The sequence below is a fragment of the Dipteris shenzhenensis genome, chromosome 1 (assembly GCF_047967505.1).
Source record: "Dipteris shenzhenensis isolate YYH24624 ecotype China chromosome 1, Dip_SZ_1.0, whole genome shotgun sequence".
Classification (NCBI taxonomy): domain Eukaryota; kingdom Viridiplantae; phylum Streptophyta; class Polypodiopsida; order Gleicheniales; family Dipteridaceae; genus Dipteris; species Dipteris shenzhenensis.
The window spans coordinates 10084840-10110804 of NC_141596.1; the positions used below are offsets into that span (position 1 = coordinate 10084840).

The following is a 25965-nucleotide window of genomic DNA, read 5'->3' on the forward strand; positions in this document are numbered from 1 at the left end:
CTACTGTGGTGGAAGTGTTTTAGATTGAAGACAAGAACCAACCATATTGCTCTTCTTTGTCATACCTAATTTAGTGGGCAATATTTTGTTACAGGCAAAAGTTAGTTATTTTTCACCTTTTAAATACATTCTCAAAGAAATGCTTGTTTGGGAGACCCACATTAAGATAGAACCATACCTCCAGTTTACAAATTCGAAGGATGTGAGTAGTCATGAGGCCATCTTTCAATGTTTGCTAAAATTCAATTTGGCAGTTTTTTAACATATAAAAAGCACAGCATTATGCAAATGCATCATGACAATTGATGGTGAAATTTTGAGATTTCATTACTCCTAATTCATTGTTTCTCTTTTCTAGCATTACCTTTTTCTTTAATTCTTTAATGTGATCATGGATATAAATATTTGGTAATTATGCATATTAATGCAGACTCCTATACCTTTGATACATAAGGAAGCTATCCCACAAAATACACACAACAAATTGCACTATTTGTTTCTTGCAAAAACAAAAATAAATAAAATCAAATCTACTATACCACCATCTTCTAATGATTTTGCACTGCCAACATGTGCCCTTCACAAAATGAGAATAAAGTACACTCTTAAACTCTTCTAGGTTTCCCATTATAAATTACACACAGAATATAATCCTTAAGCAAATAACCTATATACCCCTCTTTACTTTTCAAAACCACATCCTTGAACCTTAGTTCTTCTGTGTATACATGGTACATGTAAGGTATGCACGTGGTATATACACTAATCCAACTATACACCTTGTTTCTAATATGATACATGATTTTGCATATACATAGTACATGTAAGGTATGCATATGGTACATGTAAGAAGGTATACACATAGTGTACACATATGATATCAAATTGTCCACCTTCTCTATAATATGTTACATAATTTTGTATTGTATTGTTGTTTATGATGGGAATGATATCCTTGGATGCCACATTTCTATCCACTAGACATGTAAACCCCCATATGACGAGGACAAGGTGGTAAGTGATGGAATAGTTTAAATCTAGGTTCACAGTGAAGCCAAGTATTGGATGCTAGCTTAGAAAGGGATCCAAATGAAGGCTTGGACTTGGATTTGGGTAGGGATCTAAATGGGAAGATTGGATTTTGTATATGAAACCCAGGCTAGGTTTTGGGCAATCCTAGGGCTCTAAAAGTAGCAGTTCCAAATGACAACAATTAATCATACAAGTCTCTAAGAAAAAGCCTTCATAGAGTAGGTTTCTTGAATGAGAACCAAATGATAGGGAATATATATGAAAACCTTTAGATGATTGAAAGCAATGATTCAAGGATTGACCTAACATTCCAGGGATCTTGAGATAATCTATTTAACCATTGGGGCTGATTTTAAGCAACAACACCAATTGACTCCAAGAGTTAGTCAAGAACTTCCACTGCCACCATGCCCATGATTGTGGACAAGAGAGATAGCTTAGCTATGAAGGGTAATCACCTAAATAAGGCACAGGTGGGCCCTTTACTTTCCCTCTTGCTGCAGTGGTGGTGTTTGCATTGAAGGATGCGGAAACCATCTTAATATCAGTCAAAGTGGATGAAGAAGCCTTGGTTGTATTTAATGGAATGGAGGCCTTGTTTATTGGGGCTTGTGTATTGCTAGACTTACAAGTTGTTGATGGGCCTGAGATCCTAAAGCCGATCGAGATGACCGAGGTTCCGTCCTTTGTCAATGTTGTTGTGTGTTCATGCCATTCAATTTGGCAATTGACTGCCCAGTACCAAGTCCTAGTAAGAATGATGTGTTTGTCCATGGCACATGCAGGCATCACATAACATCTGCTAGCCATGCTATGGTTATTTACCAATATGAGTAATTCCACACAACCTATTACAAGTGAGATCTTTTCATTCACTGCCAGTGAGTTCATCCATGGGGTCTAACCCTTCCATTGATGTTTTACAAATTGTTTTTAGCCTTAAGTTTTTGGCTTTAGCCTATTGAGGCCTAGCTTCCTCTATCACTTGTTGCTTCATACGAGCAACTTCCTTCTTTAGCTCCTTTTCTCGATGGATGGCTTGCAACGTTTGGAGGGTCAGGAGACCATAATAGCATTTAAGCTTGTTGTTGTTGATGCAACCATCCATTTCAATGCCATCAAGGGTCTCAATTCCACATGACCCTTGTGGTGTGATTTCCACAACCCAATTGGACCCATACCGTGATATTTCAATTTACGCTTTGTGTTCCTTATACTATATAGTAACAGAAGGTCTCGTTCATTTAGGTCCTTGTTTCAGAGGTTGCGATCAAACCACTTTTTACGGTGTAGTTTTTTTACCTTCATGCCATAGGCTACTACTCTCAACGTCGTCTCACATCAAGTTGTTCAAGATCGATTAGCCTTTCTAGAATTGCCTCTTCAAATAATCTATTTCTAACTGCAACTCTGAGGCTTGGGAGTTTGAATTCCATAGGCATGATTGCTTCCATCCCAAATGCTAGGCTAAAGGGTGTGTAGTTGGTGGCGACCTTATATGCCGTTTGTTAAGCCCAAAGTTTCGCAGAGAGTTTATGTTCACAGTCATTACAATTGGCCTCTACCATGCACGTCATGGTGTGGCACAAGGTCTTGTTTGAGCTCTCGGCTTGGCTATTTGGTCTTGGGTAAATAGGGTGTGGACTTCCTATGAATGATGAGGAACTCGCTCATTAGAATGAGAATTGTATTGTTAATAAAATCTATTCCTCAGTCACTCAAAATTTCCAGTGGGAGGCCGAAGCATGATATCACGTTCTCATACAACAACTTAGTGGTTGTCCTCGCATCAAGCTTCACGATGGCCCTGGCTTTTTCCCACTTTGTAAAATAATATGTGGCCATGATAATATATCAAACCTGAGTCCCTTTAGCTCTGCCAGATTGATTGGTCCTACAAAATCAATGACCCACTTTTCAAAGGGCTGATTGGTAAGGACTCCTGTTAGGGGCATATAGTCCTGGTTGTGGGGGATGGAGGCTTTCTAGGGAGGGGTCACAATGTTTAAAAATTTTGGGTGCATCCGCAAAGAGAATTGGCCACCATAGTCCTTCTTGCAACACCGTAAACTCTCTAGCGAAATGACCACGTGTGATTGCTCGAACAGGCTTTGTCCAAGACCTCCACAAATTCATCCTCACGGATGTAGTGGTGCATTACGTTGTCCTTTCCCATGTGATAGAGCTAGCTAGCTATTAGGGGAGGGTCTGCTAATTTATAAAGGAGACAAACATGTTTGCTAACAAGTAATGCCTAAACCTTTTTGCCGCATACACTATGTCAAGTCCTTCATGCTTGGTCATGATATAGTTCATTTCTGCATCATTGACCTGGCAGCTTGCAAAGTATATTGTGGGTAATCCAAATTGAACTCGCCTGGCTATGCCAACACACACCCTCTTTGCAAATTTAGTGGCTTCAATATGGACTTGAAATATTAGGTCACAGTGCGGTGCTCAAAAAATCGAGGATGAAGCCAAGCAAAATTTGAGGGTTTCATACGAGGTTTGGCACTCCTTTGTCCAATAGAAGATGATCAATAATTTGTACAGGGGGCGCAATCTCGGCATAGTTGTAAATAAATATGTGATAGTAGCCCATGTGCCCCATGAGCCTTTGTATGCCCTTGGAATTGGTGGGTGGGGGTAATTGTAGGATAAGTTTGATTTTATTATAATCCATGGAGATCCCATTTCTAGACACAACATGTCTGAGGATTGACCCCGTGCTTAACCCAAAATTGGCACTTCAAGGGATTGAGGGAGATCTGGTAGAGATGGCATCTTTCAAACACAAGTCTCAGGTACTTAAGATGGTCATCCCATTTGGAATGAACACATAAATCATCTAGGGAATCCTGTAGAAAATCCCTCAAATATTCCTTGAAAGCCGTCCATGATCATCAACCTTTCAAATGTTACGGGAGCATTGGTGAGCCTAAAGAGCATAAACTCCCCATTCCGTGGAAAATGTGGTTTTCTATTGGTCCTCTTGCATGATAGATACTTCATTACATCCATAGAGCCCATCTAGGAAGCTATAAGGTTCCTTTCCAGTGATTCTTTCCAAAACATGCTTCGTAAAGGGAAGCGCATAGTGGTCCTTATGAGTTGTGGCATTATCTTTTTGAGATCTATGCATACTTTGATCTTGAAATTCTTTTTTAGCATTATGACGATGGGGGATACCCATTATGTATGCTTGATCTCATAGATGAATCTGGCATCAATCAATTTATATCTCCTCCGATACAATCGTCGCATACTTTAGATTCATCGGGTAGGGTCTTTGCCGCACCGGTCTGATATCATCCATCATAGGGATGGTGTGTTGTATGACCTTGTTGAGATATCGAGCTCCACTCGTGATATGATAGGGTGACCGTTGTGCATTTATGTCACCGACCTATTAGCTGTAGATGCGGTTGGTACACCGCCCATGAATAATAGCTAGATGACAGCTATCTTTATGTACTCTAGTTAGTGGCTCAGTTAGTATGCCACCTTAGTTAGCTGAGTTTGGTTTGAGATCCACATATAGGGTTCACCTATTCTTTTGTACTAAGAGAGAGTTCTTTTGGCTTTCACAACTAAGGAGAGGAAAACTATTTTCAGCCTCCACCTTTGTGTATACTCCCCCATTGTGTATGTGAGAAAGCCACAAGTGAGACTCCTTCCTTCTCTCCTACTCTCTTCACATGGTATCAGAGCTCGGTTTGTGGTAAGGAGCTCAAGAAAGCAAACCAAGTTCGCGGTGTCCTAGTAAGAGGATTAGTCTTGCTTTCCTTTTTTTTTTCGAGTTTGGGAGCAAATCTCTGCAGGTAGCACAGCCTAAAAGTGCAAGAGTGCACTGTCTCAGATTGGGACGCCCTTTGCGGTGTGGCGAGAGGGCAGTACATGCTACGGGGTGAAATTATTTTTTTGATTCGAGGTCATTTCAGGGCCCGTTTTGGTGGCGGAAGTTTTTCACAGGCACTCAGAAAAGTGCCCTGTTTTTGCTGTGCGACCACTGTTCTGCAGGTCGGTGAAAAGTTGTTGTAGAAATTACATCGTATGCCTGTGCGCAGAGATATTAGGAGTGACAAAATCATTCTTATTGCTATTGATGCATAATCGTCACTAAGAAGTGACTATGTGGTCAAATACCACTTTTGTCAGTTTTGCAAATTTGCCCTTGTGAGGCAGAAGTTGTGTTTTTTTGTAGTGACAGAATATTTTGCAGTGTTTTGTAATGGTGTCTGATGCTCTTTCACAGATCGTCACTGAAAAGCTTGACAAGAACAACTTCCAAGCATGGAAGTTTAGAATGACGAATTTCCTTAAGGGAAAAGGCTATTGGGAGTTCATTACTAGACCTGAACAAGAACCGGTTATTCCTAATGTTCCCAATCAACAGGAGTTGTAGGCATTTAAAGGCTGGCATGAGAGAGCCAGAAAAGTTATGTACTGGCTGTCTATCAGTATTTCAGATTCTATGATTGTGCATATTCAGGATGTAAGCACGCCGAAGGAGGCGTGGGATACTTTGACAAAAATGTATAGCACAAATATGCAAGCCAGGAAAATGCAGCTTAAGCAAGAGCTGCATAATGTGCAGAGAGATAATATGAGCATCAATGACTACCACATGAAGGTGAAGAAGATTGTAGATGCACTTGCTTCTATTGGGTCGCCAGTGGAAGATGATGATTTAGTTTCTGTGACCTTGAATGGTCTAGGAAAGGATTTTGCACAATTCGGGACATCCATTGCCATCCTTGAGAATTTTCCTAATTTTGAGGAGTTGATTGCTCTTCTAATTTCTGAAGAGCAGAGAAATGGTGGTGCATCTTCTTCAGGAGGAACTTCAAAAGAAGCTGTCTTCTACTCAAATGCTGGAAGAGGTAGAGGCAGAGGTAGAGCAGGCTGATTTGGAGGCCATGGCAGAAATTAGAATATGCAGCAAATTCAAGACCAGTCCTATGGAGGAGGATGTGGTAACTTTAGAGGCAGGGGGAGCCAAAGAGGTCGTGGTGGATGGCAGAGAGGCCAAAATGCAAACAACAATGTTGAATGCTACCACTGTGGTAAAATGGGTCATATCGTTAAAGACTGCTATAAAAAGTAGAATGACATCATGACTGAAAAATTGTAGCAAGGCAATTATGCATCCTCTAGTAGACAGGGTGATGACAGAAATGAGCATCTGTTTATGGTGCAGCACATGACCAATTCTGTGACAAGTGCAGAAGAAAGCAATGATGTGTGGTATGTTGACTCAGGTGCGTCAAATCACATGACAGGTCATGCAGAATGGATGCAGGATGCAAGGAAAATGGAAAGACCAGGATTTGTGGAGACTGGTGATGATATTGCACATCCTATTGTGCAGATTGGTAAAATTCCTTTGTTTACGCAGGACGGGAAAAGGAAATACCTGTCTGATGTATTTCATGTCCCGAATATCACCAAGAACCTGGTTTCTGTTGGTCAAATGGTTGAGCAGGGCTTGTAGGTCAGATTTAATCCTCATGGATGCTTTGCTGAGGATATGAAAAATAAAGGTCGCTTAATAGCAAAAGGGAAGAAGAAGGGTAGGATGTTTATGTTGGATGTGGACATGCCTGAATTGAGTGCAACAATGTTTGCAGATGGGACCAGTGTAATTGCAGATATTGATATCTGGCATAAACGCATTGGTCATGTTAATGTACAGTGACTTAAATAGATGCAGGCCCAAAATATTGTTGCAGGATTGCCTAAGTTCAAGGTTGCAGAAATGCAGAAGGTATGTGAAGCCTATCAATTTGGAAAACAGGCAAGGAAACCATTTCCTAGACATGTTCAAGAGAGTAAGAGGCCATTGGAATTAATCCACTCTGATGTGTGGACTACTAAAGCTGCATCTATTGGAGGCTATCATTATTTTGTCACTTTTATTGATGACTATAGTAGAAAAGTTTGGGTGTATTTTATGAAAAAGAAAAGTGAAGTGTTTGGGTATTTCAAAGCTTTTAAAGCTATGGTTGAAAAAGAAATAGGCCTGCAAATAAAATGCCTAAGGTTAGATGGAGGGGGAGAGTACCTCTCAAATGAGTTTGCAAGTTTCCTGCAGGAGCATGGCATAAAGCAGCAATATTCATGCAGTCATACCCCACAGCAAAATGGACTTGCAGAAAGGAAAAATAGGCATATTGGAGAGGTATCTCGTGCCATGCTCAACGAAAAAGACCTGCTAGATTATTATTGGGCTGAAGCAGTTGCTATAGTAGTCTACATAATGAACAAGACTCCCACTGTAGCAATACATGGCATGATGCCAGAGGAGAGGTATACTAGTAGCAAACCAGATATTTCTCATTTGAAAGTTTTTGGTTGCATTGCCTATGTTCATGTGCCAGATGAGTTGAGATCCAAGTTGGATCCAAAAGCTGAGAAGTGCATCTTTATTGGTTATTCTCTGCAGTAGAAAGGGTATAGATGCTATAACCCTTCTACTCGTAAGTTTATATGAGTATACAGTGAGCAGAGATGTTATTTTTGATGAGATGAGCAGCTGGTATAAACCAGTAAATGTGATTGATGATGTAGATGCACAAAATGGTAATGCTGCACAGAATTCACAAGAGCAATTACAAAATATTAGTGGACCTATAGTGTCCTCTAGCAATGGTTCACATACTTCGCCATGGATAGGCAGATTGAGATCAAGAGGATCTCCTCAAAGCAATGTAGATAGTGGTATGCAAGTATCACGAAAAGGAAAAGAGAAAGTAGATCAGCCCATGGTTGATGTCAATGCAGGTCACTCTTATGTGGATGGTGAATCTAGTGGCTCCGAACAAAGCCTTGATGATGAGTTGGGTATTTCTTCTATTGTTACACCTGGAGTAAGGCAGATAAGGGATGTTTTGAGAGCACCTAGTAGTGAGCCTATTTTGCGCAGGTCTACCAGAGCTAGGTATCCTATGGATAGGCTGAAATATGATGGATTTACAGCCATTCACTATGCCTATATGGTCAAAGTGATACATGAACCAAAACCCACTTCTTTTGAGCAAGCCATGGATGAAGAAATGGATGCCTTGGAAGCAAATACTACATGGGAATTGGTGCTTTGCCTAAATACAAGAATGCAATTGGCTGCAAATGGGTTTATAAGGTGAAGCACAATGCAGATGGTTTGTGAACAGATACAAGGCAAGATTAGTTGTCAAGGGGTATGCACAGACATATGGCATTGATTATGAAGAAACATTCAGTCCGGTTGCAAGGATGGCAACTGTAAGAGCAGTCATTGCTATGGCTGCATCAAAGGGATGGTCTTTATATTAGATGGATGTAAAGAATGCTTTCTTGCATGGTGATTTGCAAGAAGAGGTGTATATGGAGTAGCCACTAAGTTATGTTCATGTTGTTCATCCTAAGGTTGTTTGCAGGTTGAAGAAAGCCTTGTATGGCTTGAAGCAAGCACCCAGAGCATGGTCTGACAAGATAGGACAGTATCTTGTCACTATTGGCTTTCAAATTTTCAAGGCAGATTTCTCACTTAACGTGAGAAAAACAGAGAAAGGCATTATGCTGCTTGTCATTTATGTTGATGATTTGATCATCACAGGTGATAGTGATGAAGATATCCTTCATGTGAAAATGCTATTGAAGCAGAAGTTTGAGATGAAGGATTTGGGAGAGCTGCGTTACTTCTTGGGCATTGAGGTGATTAGATCCACAAGTGGGATATGGCTCTTGCAGAGGCAGTATGGATTGGACATGCTGTCCAAATATGGGATGACAGGCTATAAGCCTATTTCAATTCCTTTGGAGTAGAATGTGAAGCTAAGCGCAGATGTAGGTGAGCTTTTGGAAGACCCTACTATGTACAGATGCATAGTAGGAAGTTTGATTTATATGACTATTACCAGGCCAGATTTGAGCTATGCTGTTGGGTTGGTAAGTCAGTTTATGTAGGCTCTAAGGAAACTGCATTTGGATGCGGTTAGATGCATATTGAAGTATGTGAAGTCCACATTGCAGTATGGACTATTTTATGAGACTGGGGTTCAGATACAGTTGCATGGATACACTGATGTTGATTGGGCTGTTAGTATTTCTGATATATGATCTACCAGTGGATATGTGTTCTCTTTTGGGAGTGCTACAGTCACTTAGAACAGCAAGAAACAACCTACAGTTGCCTTGTCAAACACAGAGGCTGAGTACAGGGGTGCAGCAATGGTTGCATGTGAGGTAGCTTGGTTGCACAAGCTACTTTATGATATGCATCAGTCTACAGATGGGCCAGTTGTCATTTATTGTGACAACATGAGCAATATACACTTGGCAAATAGCCCAGTCTATCATGCTACAACAAAGCACATTGAGGTGCATTATCACTATGTGCAGGAGAAGGTTCTAGTAGGTTTTATTGATCTAGTTTATGTCAGCACAGAGGATCAGGTAGCTGACATATTCACGAAGGCATTGGGCACAGAGAAGCTACGCAAGTTCAGAGACCTGCTTGGTGTGTAGGAATTAGGATTAAGCTCGAGGGGGAGTGTTGAGATATCGAGCTCCACTCGTGATATGCCAGGGTGACCGTTGTGTATTTATGTCACCGACCTATTAGCTGTAGATGCGGTTGGTATACCGCCCATGAATAATAGCTGGATGACAACTATCTTTATGTACTCTAGTTAGTGGCTCAATTAGTATGCCACCTTAGTTAGCTAAGTTTGGTTTGAGACTGATACAATTGTCGCATACTTTAGATTCATCGGGTAGGGTCTTTGCCGCACCAGTCTGATATCATCCATCATAGGGATGGTATGTTGTATGACCTTGTTCTGATATCGAGCTCCACTCATGATATGCCAGGCTGACCGTTGTGCATTTATGTCATCGACCTGTTAGCTGTAGATGCAGTTGGTACACCGCCCATGAATAATAGCTGGATGCCAGCTATCTTTATGTACTCTAGTTAGTGGCTCAATTAGTATGCCACCTTAGTTAGCTGAGTTTGGTTTGAGACCCACATATAGGGTTCACCTATTCTTTTGTACTAAGAGAGAGTTCTTTTGGCTTTCACAACTAAGAAGAGGAAAACTGTTTTCAGCCTCCACCTTTGTGTATATTCCCCCATTGTGTATGTGAGAAAGCCGCAAGTGAGACTTCTTCCTTCTCTCCCACTCTCTTCACACTTAGCACATGCCCTTCATGTAAAAATACTTCCAAGCCAGGCAATCCTAATACTCATGTAGGAGGATAATAAGAGCCTCTTCTTGCTCAGGGTTGAGATCATCGGCTATATAGACCGGCTTTGGGTCTTCGCCATCCGAGGCAAGGTCCACTTCCTTGACCTTAGTCGGACCATCATACCCTTATTATTTACCTTCTTATGCAATTTGTTTGGCGTGTTCAAGAAGTATCTTGCGGTCTTGAATTGTATAAGCCTTGAAGTGTTTGGGGACCTTATGTAAATCAGTCTTCTCTTCCTCATCACTTTCCAAGACCTTTGGGGTAGGCTTCTTCTACTTAGGAGAAGTCTTGGGGGATTTGGCTTTTGGAGGCTTTCCCTTCTGTGGTGGCTTAGCTCCTAGGGGGGATTAGCCATAGCTAGAGGAGTCTCTTCTGCCTTGAGGGATCTTAGCGGAGCCTTGATTCTATCCAACCTGGCTCCCCAATTAGTCGAGAGCTCGGTGTGTGGTAATGAAACCCACAAATCTCAACCAGTGAGACGATCCATTTTTTTCCTTTTGTACACCCTGGCCCTCTTTTGGTGCCCTTAAGATATTGATCATATTTAAGGGAGCATGTTCTTGGGCACCTTAGAATTGTAGACCGCCATCCTTGTCCCTGTCCTCTCGACCACATCTACAGTTGCAAGGACATGCATCCAATTCTGTGAGAACTCGGGTTCTGGCAGTGGAGCGTACCAGTGTTCGTCTCTGATTGCATGCTTGGAATACATTCAAAAAGGCGGTCCTCCGTGTAGTATTGAACTCAGCTAGAAATAAGTTGCCGGTCATTGGATGGGCCTTCCATGTTTGGAGGTCGACCCTCACAATTTGCTCATCCTTGTGTAGATAGATTTTGTTGAAGTCCCAGTTGTGGACTAGTCGTGAAGTGTGCGTGAAGGGTCTCCCTAGAATGACATCATTGCCATTTGGCTATTTGTGGAAGAACATTACAACAGCTCGATTGGCTAGTTTTACAATCAAATTGATGCTTTCCATCTCAAGACTTCCCCATTTGGTCTAGAACTGCTTGGTGACTATGTTGACTCCCGCTCCTCCATCCAATATTGCTGTAGCCTTCTTATTTCAGCATGTAATCAAGAGCACAACATTCGTATCATCGCTCTCAAAGTACTAGCCTAAGTTGTTGAGTGGTATCTTTAGCAGATTTGGCTCTTCCGCTGGGGCTTCGGCTACCTTGATGGTCATTTTCTCAAGGGTGATCATTTTTCCATCCATCCAGTCGGAGAAATCTGTCCAAAGGATGGGGTTCCCTCTTAGTAGGGTGGCTATGGGCATTTTGACCTCTATGGACAAGAATGCGGTGAGCCCTACCACATCCTAAGGTTCGTTGATGGGTTCTTCACCTTTCGAATGTGGTTCTTCAAAACCATAAAAGAAAATAGGGTCCTCTTCCATAGCCTGGTACCACTTAGGGTCCTCTTCAAACATCTTGTGTCTTAAGAGTGACCGTCCCACCAAAGTGCCTTCTGAGCCTTCCTTAACTACCCTTTCTAGGGCACGGGTGGCCTTACGGACTCTGTTTTGGGCCTTGCAATTTGGGTATATGGTATCCATGTTCTTGTTGGTCTTGAGCCTTTCCTCAAATTTATTTGGTAGTCGCAGGCCAGCTGTTGTGCCTCTACGAGAGGCGTTGCTTCTGAATTGTTTTGTTGGGGTATTCACTGCGCCCCTTCGAGGTTAAGTCCTACTTGTGAGATTGTACCCCTCTTACATTACCCTATTCTGCAGACGAAGGGTGGGCATGGTCCAGCATTGATTGGGTGCCTTCAGACGAGGTGAAAGTGGATACGGTGGTGGTGTCCTCATCGGATCTACTCTGGATGATAACCTTATCCGATCCCTTTCCTATTTGAATTGAACCTAAATGGCTTTTGTCCTTAGACCAAGTTGAAGCTGCTTTAGCCCGTTGAGTCTATTTTTGAAGTTCCTTGCTCATGGCCCTAGCTTGTGTCCTAGTGATAACATTCAACTTTACCAAAGAGACTTGGCCCCTCTGGATACTCAATAGGTTAATGTTGGTCTTAATATCTGGGGTTTCTTTTTCATTTCTTCTTCTACTTATTCCCTTCTTCTTTCTCTCCTCTCTTCCTACTCTTATTCCCTTCTTATTCTCTCCTTCTTTCCTTTTCTTTCTTTCTCATTTCTTCTTCTACTTATTCTCTTCTTCTTTGTCTCTTTTTTTCTCTTCTTCTTTCTCTCTTTCTTTCCTCTTATTCCCTCTTCTACTTATTCCCTCATTTCTTCTTCTACTTATTCCCTTCCTATTCTGTTCTTCTTTCTTTCCTCTCTTCCTACTCTTAGTCCGTTCTTATTCTCTTCTTCTTTCCTCCTCTCTTCTTATTCCTCTTTCTTTCCTCTCTTTCTCTCTTCCTCTCCACTCTTTTCCTCTCTTTCTTTCTCTCTTTCTCTCCTTTTCTTATTCTCTCCTCTTCCTCTTTTCTCTCTTTCCTTCTTCCTTCTTCCTTCTCTTTCTTTCCCCTTTCTTCTTGTACTTGTTCCCTTCTTATTCTCTTCTTCTTTCTCTCCTCTCTTCCTACTCTTATTCCCTTCTTATTCTCTTCTTCTTTCCTTTTCTTTCTTTCTCATCTCTTCTTCTACGTATTCCCTTCTTCCTTTTCCTTCTCTTTTCCTCCCTCTTCTCTTTTCTCTATTTCTTTCCCTCACTCTCTTCCCTCTCTTTCTCCATGTATAAAGTTATACAATTTGAACTTAGAGAATACTTCAAAAATATTTTCCATCACATTTAAGAAATCACATTGTAAGAAACAAGAACTCTAGATTCTTATGGCCTTTGCTTCCAAATAACATCTCCATACTAGAAATTGGCCATAATTTCGTATGGGTTCATGTTTATGTTTGAAGGTCATATGTATGGCCAAATCAAAATTGAAATCAGTTATGAATTCAAACATTCTTTATGACTAACTCAATGAAGTGAACATGGATTTCCATTGCGATATGCTTACCGTAATGGTCATAATGGAATGCTCTAAGATAGTCATAGCCTATATTGAACTATTTCAATAGGGTTTGCCTCAACATAAGTCATCTAGATATTTATCTTCCATGTTTCAATTATGTGTGCCCTCTTTTTAGTGTTAATGGATTTGTGTGATTCATTAGGGATGCTTGTGCTACTTGAGCTGTTTGACATCCCTTTTTAAGGCACCGACTATAATGACCTTGTCTTTAATGTTCTTGCACAGGAGACATGTCTATAGTGACAAGGATTGGAATCTTGCTCTTTTGTCTTCAAATGTGAAGGTGGACCATGCTTTATTTTCATTTTTCCAAGCAATATAGTAACATCAAGCAAAACCTTCTAAAGCTCCTTTATATGTCAAGTCTTCTACCATGTTTTGGAAAGTTTTTATCACATTGTCTACTTTTGTTAAGATCTGTGTTCTATCAAGGGTGCTAGAGAAAAATATCAAACATCTTCCTATCGGTCAGAATATATCTTGGCCTAAAACACTACTTTAGCAAAACTATAGGGCTTAAAGCTCATAAATATGAGGTCCAATTGTTTCAATCAACTAGTTTTGCAAAAACCATATAAAATAAAGATGTGAGCCTCATGATAAGTGCATCAAGAATGATAAATTTAATAGCAAACAATTGCATGACATTTTTGCATTCCATCGTAGCATTTGAATGAAGTACCTCATCACATTAATCATTCACAATGCAAAACTTATGAATTCCTTAAGAGACCATCTCTCTCTCTCTCTCTCTCTCTCTCTCTCTCTCTCTTCTCTCTCTCTCTCTCTCTCTCTCTCTCTCTCTCTCTCTCTCTCTCTCTCCATCCACACACATAGACACACACGTGCACGTGTGCGAGCATGCACATGCCCATGCACACGAACATGCGCACATGCACGCAAGCACAAAATCAATGCATGCACGCACGCGCGCGCGCACACACACACACACACACACTTGTGCACGTGCAAATGGGTGTGTGCACAAGTGCACGTGCGTTCACATACACATGTATGTGTATGTGTATGCAAATAATGTATGTGTGTGTTGTCCAATCTTGCAAATTCAAACCTGAGAAAGAGGGGGGGGAAATATCGATGTGGGTTTGGAAAAGTGCTCAAAACCAACCATAGATCAAGCAAAGTAATGCACATGATATATCCCATTTGACTTCTTAGCAAAGTTGCATGACAAAGTTAAGTTTGTATTGGGATTCATGTTGAAGGCAAAGTATGGAGATCATATTTGGTGTTCTCATTGAAGCCAAAGTAAGAATAGGTATTCTCAAAGAAACCAAATTGACTAAGAGTACACATATTTTGATGTGACAAGTAAACTAGCAAACTACCTGGAGTGGGGTCTCAAGTAGAGTCTTGAGGCCTGAATGACAAGTAACCCTGCTAACAACCTGGATGATGAATCATGACATTGATTCAAGAAGTGATTCACTAACTAAAAATCAAGAGGAATCTTGCCATGATTACAAGGAAAGATTGCACCAGATACCATTTGCAAGATGGAGGTCATGAAGGGAGCTCAACTCAATAAAGGAAGCATGGCTAGATGATAGGCTGGGACATAGATGGTCAAGATACCATTTGTTCATACTGTTGTTGGTGTTGCTAGGAGCTAATAGTGCAAGCTATTGCTAGGAGCTAGTGGTGGGAGACGAGACTTAGTGGCAAGAAAGAAGTCACAAGTCCGTTTTCCAATAAAGAACGCAACTTAGTAGCATAGCATAGCTGAAAGCCTAATTTTAAATCATAAAATAAGGTAACATAGTTGCAAGCATAGGTCCATAGCCAAGGTGCTAAGATGAGCTTAGTACATAAAGCCAGAGCAGCTCAAGGAGTTGTGAAATTGAGGGAGCACAACAAATTCCACTAGGAGGTACACAAGGTCTCTATCATCCCTTCATATTTGTAGCATAAGTGCTATTGTATACTTCGAAAAGGTCAAAAGGATTGAAGCTCCTTGGCACACGTGTAATCAACAAATAAAGCAGTGTAACCTTTGGTTAATGAATTCAACATTGTTTCTTAGTATGCATTGTTTAGACTATTTTTATACCTGTCAAGTGTAGGAATGAAGAGAGGCTTCAAGATCAGAGTCCTACAGTAAAGAGCTTTTCGCTGTGCACTTGAACAAATGTTAGGACAAATTTGCAAATGTGGTACCCAAGCATCCCATGGTATTAGAGCTTGGTTGTTGAAAGCTCTTGTTGTCTACATCAATGCTGGATGACGACGGAGTTCCTCCAAAATTGAAAAAAATTAGAGTTTAGCTAAACTAGCCGGTTCTCAATCCCCGGAATGTATGTTTATCATCATCTCGATAAGAAGTCAAGGAACTTTGTGAGTGGGGTGGTCTCTATAGTTATGATGATCGCTTCTCATATGTGCAATTGCAGTTGATCGTTTTACTGGATACAATAGAAAATGCAAAGTTGTAACTACTAACACGGACTCGTGAAAAAGTTGAGAGCGGTGGAGATGAAGGGAAGGTTCCCCTTGTGCCTATGTGCCCCCACATTTCCTATATTTAGAGCGGGAAGAGAGAATGATTCTAATCCAACTATTCGCTTTGGAAGATGAATCGCTACCAAAATGGAATTAAGACATAAAGATACCAAGAACAAAGCAGTGACGTCTGCAGCAGGATGCAAAGGCCCATGCGATCATCAGTACTACTAGAGGTGCTATAACTTCCACACTATAATGGGCTGCAATGTAAACATAGCAAAAGCATGGAAGGCAAGAGAGACAAACTTGTGGCAATCATTAAGAAAAAAATTCTTCTTGGATTGCCAAATTAGTGTTGGGCATGCTTTCTCGGAGGTTCCCAGAGGTACATCGTGACAACCATGATTGCAGGAAAGAGGTGTGTGTTGGTATCACTTGAAGACCTAGTTCTATTCCTCCTATAAGAAGAGGCCTAAGAGAAGAAACATGACAGATCTAGAGACAACAAGTGCTTAAACAGTGGTGGCAAGCTAGGATACTTACCAAAAACTACCAAAGTAAGAAAGTAGGTCCACAATAAAACAACTTCAAGGAAGCCAAACCGGATCCCAAAAACAACAGATGTCGTTAAGGACCTATTTGTTGGCCTGGTGATAGAAAGATATTGTAGTCAGGATAACTCCTGTGAGTGAAGATTGGTATGCAGACAATATTGCATGTCCAACACGCATCACCGCCATAGAAAAATATGTTGATGAAGAGGCAGTTTACAGTCCCAAAGCTGCTGCAATCTTTCGTGCCATCACTGGGCATTATGGTTCATAGACTACATCCCCAAGGTGGAAGCATCAAAACCTTATACAAACTGGTCCTTGAGACATTAGCCAACAGTAGAGAACGCCGAACCCTGGCGATGTAGAGCCTAATCCATGAGACGATAAGAAGGCTCTTACTTTGGTATCTGTAAGAAACATTGAAGCATTTGAGAAAGAGAATGCCAAAAGGGTCGATAATGCAGCCCCAAACCATACTACATGACTGTTGATGGAAAAGATAGTAATGTACCATCTACATACAGGATAACACCCACTAATTGAATCCCTTTGGATGAAATGAAGTAAGAGTGCCTTGGTTCCTACAAGGTAAGAGGAGGATCAAACACCTTTGACCAATTTAGACTCTTAGCATGCAAGAAATTTACAGGTAGTTGTGACCCTGCCATTTGAGATGAGAAATAATTTCTTTCCAATCTGAAAACATTCTAGAGACAAAAGGGCAGCCCTTAACTCTGCCATCAATATATCCAAGAATAAAATCCCATTGATTGAGATGCCAATGCCCAAAAGCATGAGTAGTCAATTGTGAAAGCAAGTGATGCATCAAATCAGCCCAAGGCTGGTCACCCGGTAGAAATTCCAGCATCATCTTCCCCTTATGTGCCTAAATGTGAATGTAAATATTTTAAAATATTCAAACCACCATGCATATTTGGCGAATAGAGGTGCTCCATAGAGAGTAATCTACGGCCCGTATGGCCATGCTTCAAGCGCCAAAAAGTCTCCATGAGAATGAACATGAAAGATGCAGTATCCTACTTCCCAAACATCATCAAAGGCAAGTAGAACTATATGTAGGTAACCAAAATTGATTGTACAATATGGAGTTCGAACATGCAATGGCCGAGTGGCTAACTTCCAATACTCCAGCTTCTTTTTAAGCTTTGCAAGCACCCAATCCATTTGTTGGCGACGAGTAACCATCCATCCCAAAGGATAACCAAGATGTCGAACAAGCTGATTGGGCAACACAATTTCCCCGGGCTCTCGAGAGCAATGCCAGTCTTAGCGTGCAACACAGGTAAAAGCTTTGATTTTTGAAAATCACCTACAAGCCAGCAGCCAATCCATCACACACTTTTTTCTGTGGGTAAAATCCATGTATTCTTATATTACAAGAGGCAGTCCCCAAAGTGGACACACACACACACACACACACACATGCCTGAGTCGAAAGGAAGTAGGCTTTGAAGCTCCTCACATAGGTTTTAATCTTGGCAGTCCATGGTTCAGACATACCAAAAGATGCAAGGTACAATGACATACCAAAAGATATAAGGGCATTCCATGGTTCAAACATACCAAAAGATGCAATTCCTAGGGTAATTTCGTGATTACTTTTGTTGAAATATAGACTTTATAGAGATATAGTACCACTAAATTACTGATTTAAGAGATTTGGTACAAATTCAAAAAATGTCTATGAAATTGAGAAACAAAATAGTCATCTTCATGATGTTTTGAAGTAAAAAAATTTAAGATGTTTTCTATATGCACTTTAAAATTCAAACACACGTCATAGTCTTAGTGTATTTTTTTGCTAAACATATACACTAGTGTTTCAAGACACACTCTACCATTGGGATTCAAGATTAGTTTAGTCACTGTTTCCAGGCGCATGCACAAAATTGCTAAATGAGCTTCACATCTTGATGCCAATAACCATAACTTTGGTTAACATATACACTAGTGTTTCAAGACACACTCTACCATTGGGATTCAGGCTTAGTGTAGTCACTGCTTCCAGGTGCATGCACAAAATTACTACATGAGCTTCACATCTTGATGCCAATAAAACCAGCTTCCTGTTTGATGTTCAGAAATATAGAGGTGACATCTATTAACTTCTATGAGTCTAATGGACTAACCCCAGCCAATGATTGTCTTGTCTTTAGCCTTGTACTAACCGGTATTCCAGAGAATTTACAAGGCTATTTGAAATCATTGTGAGAATTTACAAGAAAGCACATGTGGCATATTAATAGGAAAAACCAACTTGCATACAGAATGATCTTAGAAGTGCACAGATCTCTGAAGGATCGGGATGGGAGAAGTTATCCAAATATCATAATGAGCCCCTTTTGTAACCACATTAAGGGGCATATTGAAATAAATCTGATAGAAGTTATTCTAATGATGACATAATCAATCAAAGGCATTCTGCAAATAACAACATATTGAAAAACCATGAATAAGGAGGATCCAATGCAACGCACATGGCACATACCACCTATGAAAATATAGTTATAAGCCATCTGGACTTTTAAGGAAAACTTCAAGCTCTCAAACGAATCGTTATAGGGCCCGGCTCTTTCCCCGAGAGGAAGTGTGCCGTTATTGCTATCATACGCTCCGGAAAACTCATGGAAGTGTTGGAACTGAAGGGCACTAAACATCTACATGAAAGATGTGTCTATTATTGACATTTGCTGAACCGATTAATTTTGGGTTTCCATATCCTCCCGTGTCTTACAGCAGCTAAAGGAAAAATTGATGCCTTTCAGTGCAGTTGTAGCAATCTTCCCATTCAACAAGACGACATACAACTTTCATTAGGGGACAACAACATCATACACTGCCTACTTAAATCAAAATCAATGAAATGCAATATATGACCTATCTCATGTAAATATACCTTAGAAGAGTCCATGAAAGAACTATACTTAGCATGACCATATCATAATAATCAACACTGAAGCATCATGCAATGTAGAGATCATTTGATACCTTTAAAGAAGATCAATAAGTCCATCGTTTTCATACATAAAATTTAGTCACATAGAAACATAATTCTGGAAATAGACCTCTCTCGAAGCCCGATGAGACTTCGTAGGCTAAATGGTCAAATCAACCATAAAATGGTGAAATCCTCTGTTGATCAGGAGTTCAGAAATCCAGTGAAACTACTTACCAGCAGTTTGACCCTCCTTCAACAACTCCCTGAACTCTCTACAAATGATGTGTATATGATACCTTCATTTTCTTCATATCTAAGATTGATTTTTTAATGTACATCTGCTCTCCTGAAAAGGGATTCTGGAGTTGTGTTTACCAGTATAATGTACAAACGATCACAGCAAGGTGGCAGAAGCCAAATACTCTGTTTTCACTAAGCCCATATCATATCTGGATCATTAAATAAACCACGAACATATTTCCGTACTAATTCATCTCCTTTTGCCCCTCTCTTCTTGTGGCACTGAAAGCAGCTAGTCCTATCATCCAGCAAAAGATGCATTGCACATTCTAAAGATCAAACAAGTGATTACAAAGAGAAAATGTGACATCAGTACGTTCCATGTCTTCCTTAATTGAGGACATTAGAAAGTATGAACAGCAGAGCTGAGAAAAGCATTCACAATATGATCACGCACCTTCGAGGAAAGTTTACATTTTTGCATTCCTCACATTCCCAGTTTCCCTTAACTCCAGGTTCAGGCTTTGGACCTCCACCCATTGCAGATGCAGTTAGAGCAGCAGGATCTCCAAATTCCTAAGCACATAGGAGTCTTATACGTATGTAATTTGTTCTGATAAGAAAGAAATGCTTTTACAAATATTCACAATTGAACGGCGAAGAAGATGCAATGGTCACAATTTCGAACATAGGATGCTAATCAAGCTAAGGAAGGAGTAAAATCTATTCATTCTCTAAATTTTTACACATAATTGTTCTCTCTGCTACAGAGAAATAAACAATAATTAACACCTTAAGCCTGAAAATGCCCTTTTCCCGATTGCAAACCAATTGAACCAATTTGGAACCCAAGAGATGCATCAGCTCAATATTTCTTCATGATCCCTCAAGGAATATTCCTATACGTCAAAGTGCACTCTAAAAAGGCTCACTGCTCTAGCATTTGGTGTGTTCAAAAGCCATACAGTGACACCATCTCATTCCAACCTCACTCTATTCCTTGACTAAGCTAAACATAGATAAGAAACTAACCCTATGAGGGGTGAGCTAGATAGCTCCCCCTCAGCATAGGTTCACTGTTTCAGAACCATTCTGAGCCTGAGGTCTATAACACCGTGGATGCTAGCCCGCCTGAAGGTCAGTTCATGCGTCCCATACCACCTACCCCTTCCCAACAGGCTATTAGTCCCAAGCTAATAGGTCCACATCCCTAGGAAACACTGATCTCCTGGGTTTCCTGGATACTAAGCCCTTCACTTCTATTTATAAGCCTAGTCTGGCTATCTTTAGCATTTGTGCCTAACTTTTAGAAGCCATGCCTGAAGTACCTCATTTTTCACAAAGGCCTCTGCTTTTTGTTGAAGCCAAGCTTTTCCTAGGGTTAGCCTAGTCTTAACCCTGGCCAACATGTCCACATCCCTACGAACAACAATCTCCTATATGCCTTGGATATTGAGTCCTTGACTTCTATTTATAAGTGTGGTTTAGCTACCTTTAGCATCTAGCCCTAGCTTTTAGGAGCCAGCTTTAAGTAGCTACACTTACTGTTTTGTATGAAGTCTTTCAAGCATTAATAGAAGGTTCTTTTCTTTGCAAAAGGAAAAAAAAAGAGTAGCTACACTTCCACAAAAGGCCTCTCCTTTTCTAAAGCAAAGATTTTCCCTGAATAACTTGCTTTCCTTGGATTAGGTTTGCATTTCTTTGGTCAGCTCTTTTTATCGGATCTAAACCTCATCCATGCTAGCTCTAGTCTCAACCTTAGGTTAATCCAAAACTCCAGGTTAAATTGCACCCTAATCCTCAGCCTTCACCGATACTGGGTTAGTTTGGTCTTAACCCTAACCCTGGCCACAGCTAACTCTAGGTTAAACTATTATTAACCCTAGATCCAATATACATCTTACTTAACTTGGCCTAGTAGGACCTAGTTAGTTCTGTTACAGATGTAACATTCTAGCTTTACGTCTGCATAGACCAGGGTAAAAAGATTGAAATCTTTCAATATCTATTCCATGACTCTTTGACTATATTTCTCAGTTTGAACTCCATTCAAGTTAGTATCTACTACAGTGAGAACCATGGAATTCATCCAAGGTAAAATGAGAAATATCAATCTAGAATCCAGTGAGTAGATTTAGAAACTGATTACAACCTGCTTACTGTCACTAGTTCTCTTACCTGAGAGCTGAGTCAACAATATATGACAACCTGATTAAATCTTCTGATCTTGTACTCGATCAATAACGATCACTAGAATTATTTAATAGACTGATGTAACTCTATCCAAGATCTCTAGGGTACTATCATCATAGACCATCAATAAATAATCCTGACACAAGTATACTACCTCTATTTAGCCATAACTACTGAATTACCTGTTCAAGAAGATCTTATCACCAAGTCCTCAGATGACCATCCCATCTTGGTGCATCATCGTTTAATTGGATAAGTACTCTTGAAAGTGCTAAACTCAATCTATTCAGCAGTATTTGCTGAAATATTAAGCGTCAAGCTATTTCATTATCCAATAATACAAACCACCCGCATTGGATAGCTCTAATTTATTTCCATGTCCTCAAAATGAAACATCCAACCACTAGTTAATCTCTATATTTCCAATATGCAACTTTCAAATGATTGTGCTAAAGCCAACTATCATCATAAGTGACGTCCACAACATGTGTTTACCATCCCATAATTTGGTGGTAACATATAGGCTATAATCAAGTAGATCTCAGTGATGCGCTACTGTTTGTCCCCAAAAGAATACCACAATATAAAAAATGATTATAGCTCTTAGCTATCCCCACCGTGTCTCCATAAGGTATCAAACAATGACAAACGCAATTAAACATTAATCAGTTCCAATTCCTCTATCTTGGCGTCAACTTATTATATCTAAAAATGAATCAGTTCCACTCCCTCTATCCTGGATTCAGCTTATTATATCTAAAAATCGACCTCTTGAAAACATTATCTCCAACCATTAACTTCTTCCATTATGCTTTGGAAATCATGATTTGAGACCAATAACAAGCTAGTGATCGTTTGTTGCACACATCATTCTTTGCATAATCTTTTGCATGAGTAAATACCACTTCATTGGTAGAGTTGCTTGCATCCCATTCAACGTCCATTGGCACTAGACCAATCAAATTCAAGTGCTCATAATAGACAACCTTGTGTAAATTTTGCAAATTTCTTACAAATCAATTTCAATTCACAAGTTCTCCATTGTCATTATATGCAAGGGGACCTAGCTTGTGTGAAGTTGTAGATGCCACTATCACAAATGCAAATCTAGAGATTGTATCAGACGGTGACCCGAAGTCTACCACGGATGCCATGACACCTTCCATTGTGAGGGCTGCAAACACATGCAGGAATTTGTTGCCATCACATACAAGCGAAAACCCAACTTCTTCAGATGGAAGTGTTGCTATTGAGCCACCATACCGAAAGTTGCCAGAGAACTTGCTACTCCAGCTACATAATTGTGGATCTGAGAACAAAAATAGATACTTGTTTGTATATCTTTCTCTTCTTGTAGGAAGGGGCATTTTCAAGACAATTGACTTGAGCTTCTTGATGGTAGGGCACACACATGAGGACATTGATGCAATGTTCAGCAGCTTCTCCGAGAGTTTGCGAGTGGGACAAACGTTCACTTTTCCTCATTTGATGGATACATTCAGAAAATTTACATAATCTTCACCAGCACCATTTCTTCTTACATGAGTTCCTAGCTTCAAGGATCATGTGGATGGTTACCTATGTGATGGGCAAGGAAATGCTAGTTGGTCATGCAAAGCCATTGCAATTTCGAATTTTCATGCAAGGTGACAGACCTAAGATGCAGTACAAGGTGCATCCAAAATCACCAAACTGGATGCCCATTGAAGGGGGAATTCAGCTGTGGAAGAAAGATAGCAAGGGACAACCATTGTTGCCAAGAGGTTGTTTAGATATATTGCCATTGGCTGAATTTGTGAGAGACCACTTGCAAGTAATATCAGGGATAAAGGATTACATTAAGTTTTGGGAGAGATGTGCAAGTGGAAAGAATGCATCGTATGAGTCTACATTATGCCAATGAAAGGCTACTGGAAAAACATTATCGGTGAGCTTGAATAGGAAAACATCTCAGAGACAGGAGTGCACAGAGATTTTTGGCCAAGAACACAGTCGCCTAATGAGGAGGATGATATAGATGCTTGCATTAATGAGTTTTAACGTTTTGTGGGCTCAAGACGGAACTACCGAAGCACGTATGGAACTATGAATTCTCTCTTGCTGGTGACCAGATTGACTGAATTCTTGTACCGGAGAGGATCTTCATCGGAAACAAATATTTATTTGATGTCTCTACTCCACGTCGACCTGCATTGCTCTTTCCTCACCTGTCTTGCCATTTGCCATCATCGTCACATTGCAAGAGCCCACGTTATCAAATCTAGACGTCTCTCAAGAGATGCCGCACGACAATCTACGAAGCTTGCATGCAATTCTGAAATCGATGTCGTCTCCTAAAGCTGTTGTAAAAAAGCATCTACCTGTGCAACGCTTGGATTCCTAGAGGAAAGCCTGTGTGCTCAATCTTCTCACGCTAGAATCAGCTCCCGTCATTTTCAAGAGTAGCAAAAGCACTCATGGAATTAGCACCATACAACTGATCGACGTATTTACTTACTATCTTGAACATGAAAGGAGGATCATAACTGAGATGGAAATAATATTCAATCTGCCGCTCAATCTCTACATTTGTGTTGCCACCATGATAACTGCCACTATCGGGTAAAGAAATTTCTTTGGCTATTCTCGGTCACATCAAATGCTTGTTTCTTTGGAGGCATAGACTTGATCAGCTCAAGTAGCCACTTACTCACAAAATTTTGGGGCTTTTTCCATTAAACCTTTATTTGAATTGAAGCTCCAACCATGTAAGATTTTGGGGCTCATTGACCGGTTTTAAGACCACCGCCTACTCGACATTTATAACTCCCTCCCCAACTGCTCCAATGGACTTCACCGACACATCATTTGAGGACATTCATGCCGAGTGCTTCATCGACATTCGGATGCAGGATGTGCATACATTTATATGCAGCAGCTATGCGGAGGACATCTCCATTTCGAGAGATCTACATTTTTAATTCCTTTATTTACTTTGTGTCAATAAAGCTCCTCTGCCTTGAGTAGTCCCTCTAAAATGATGTATGCTTTTGTGCCTTTGGAGTCAATAAGGGTACTCTGCCCTAGGTAGTTCCCCAAAAAGTGATTGTATTGGGTGTTTACTCTTATGGCTATGCAAGACTCCTACCCACTTCACAGTCAGGGGGGGTTACAAGTGATGGTCCTTCCTGCTGGTCGCAGCTGACTGAGAAGTCACTATCACACGGGAGGTGTTGCATAGTTAGACTTGCTCTTTGCAGTATTGCAGTGGAGGGGGGATCGGTTTACTCCTTGCGTGTTGAGTCTCACATTCTTTGCTTTGAGGGGGGATGTTGGAGAAATCATAGTCAAAGAGTGTATTCTAGTGTGAGTGTGTCCTACATTTGTGTGGGTGTGAATGTGTCTTGTAGGTGAGCAATCAGTGCCACCTCCTAGAGTTAGGTGAGTTAGGTGTGTGAGGTGGAGGTCTAGTGACCTCACCTATAATGTCAAAAGAGAAGTCTACCCAGCCTATAACGAGGCCCTATGTACTTGTTGAATCATCAATGAACATCGAGTTCATTCTGGCTCAATCCTGTGTCTATCATGTGATTGCTATCCACTTCTCTCTTTCACCCTGATTCCAACACCCACAATCTTGATAGGCTGAAATGCAATATGCATGAGCATATCATCCATAGACCTGGGCAACCTACCCCCTAGGGAGGCATCCCCGTCTGATCCTTCTAGACCTAGACAACCCGCCTCCGGAATGAACATCAAAGACCAAGGCATCCCTGTTTGATTCTTGTAGTCCTATAATGTAAAGTGAGATCCCTAATCCTTGTAGTCCTATAATGTGAAGTGGATCCTTGATCTTGTAAAGGCTCAAAGCCAAGTAGACTAAAAGTGAGGTCTATCACCTGCAAGATCCCAATCCAAGGGTATGGCTGGATCAATCTGCTGAATTCTCCATGCACTTCCTCTGAGGTGACTTACTACTTGGAGTCTACGATCACTTAGAAGGTTTTTGAAATCCTTCCAAGAATCCAAAGAGGAAGCAGGACCTCTCTCCCATCTAGACTACTACATATAAGAAGTACTAAGTGGTCAGCCATGAACAACAAGTATACCATCATTCCACATTATAGGCTGCCTATCAGTATCTTCTCGAGAGAAAGGGGAAACTCTCCGAAGAAAACTCCTGAAGCTGACCCAAACTTTCAAGATAGCAGCCATAAAAGGGGAGGAGGGAGCTCTGAGATGGGCTGAGTTAAAGATCCACCTGGTACTGTCCATCCAATCTCCACTTATGTAAGGGGTACAAGACTATATGCATTGAATGAAAA

At 40.7% G+C, this 25965-nt stretch overlaps 1 protein-coding gene across 2 annotated transcripts in view; it reads right to left on the reverse strand.

Annotated features, from left to right (window-relative positions):
• Positions 1-19327: 19327 nt before the first annotated feature.
• The window catches only part of LOC147905352 (uncharacterized), a 38977-nt gene continuing 32339 nt past the window's right edge, over positions 19328-25965 (reverse strand). The window contains exons 6-7 of one of the 2 annotated variants that reach the window (XM_087381709.1): positions 19923-20041; positions 19328-19763 (exon numbers count right to left, since the gene is read on the reverse strand). In XM_087381709.1, coding sequence (XP_087237835.1) covers positions 19658-19763; positions 19923-20041 — 225 coding nt within the window. In that variant the 3' untranslated portion in view covers positions 19328-19657. Of the gene's footprint in view, positions 19795-19922; positions 20042-25965 lie in introns of both variants that reach the window. The other variant, XM_087381719.1, reaches the window with a different exon arrangement.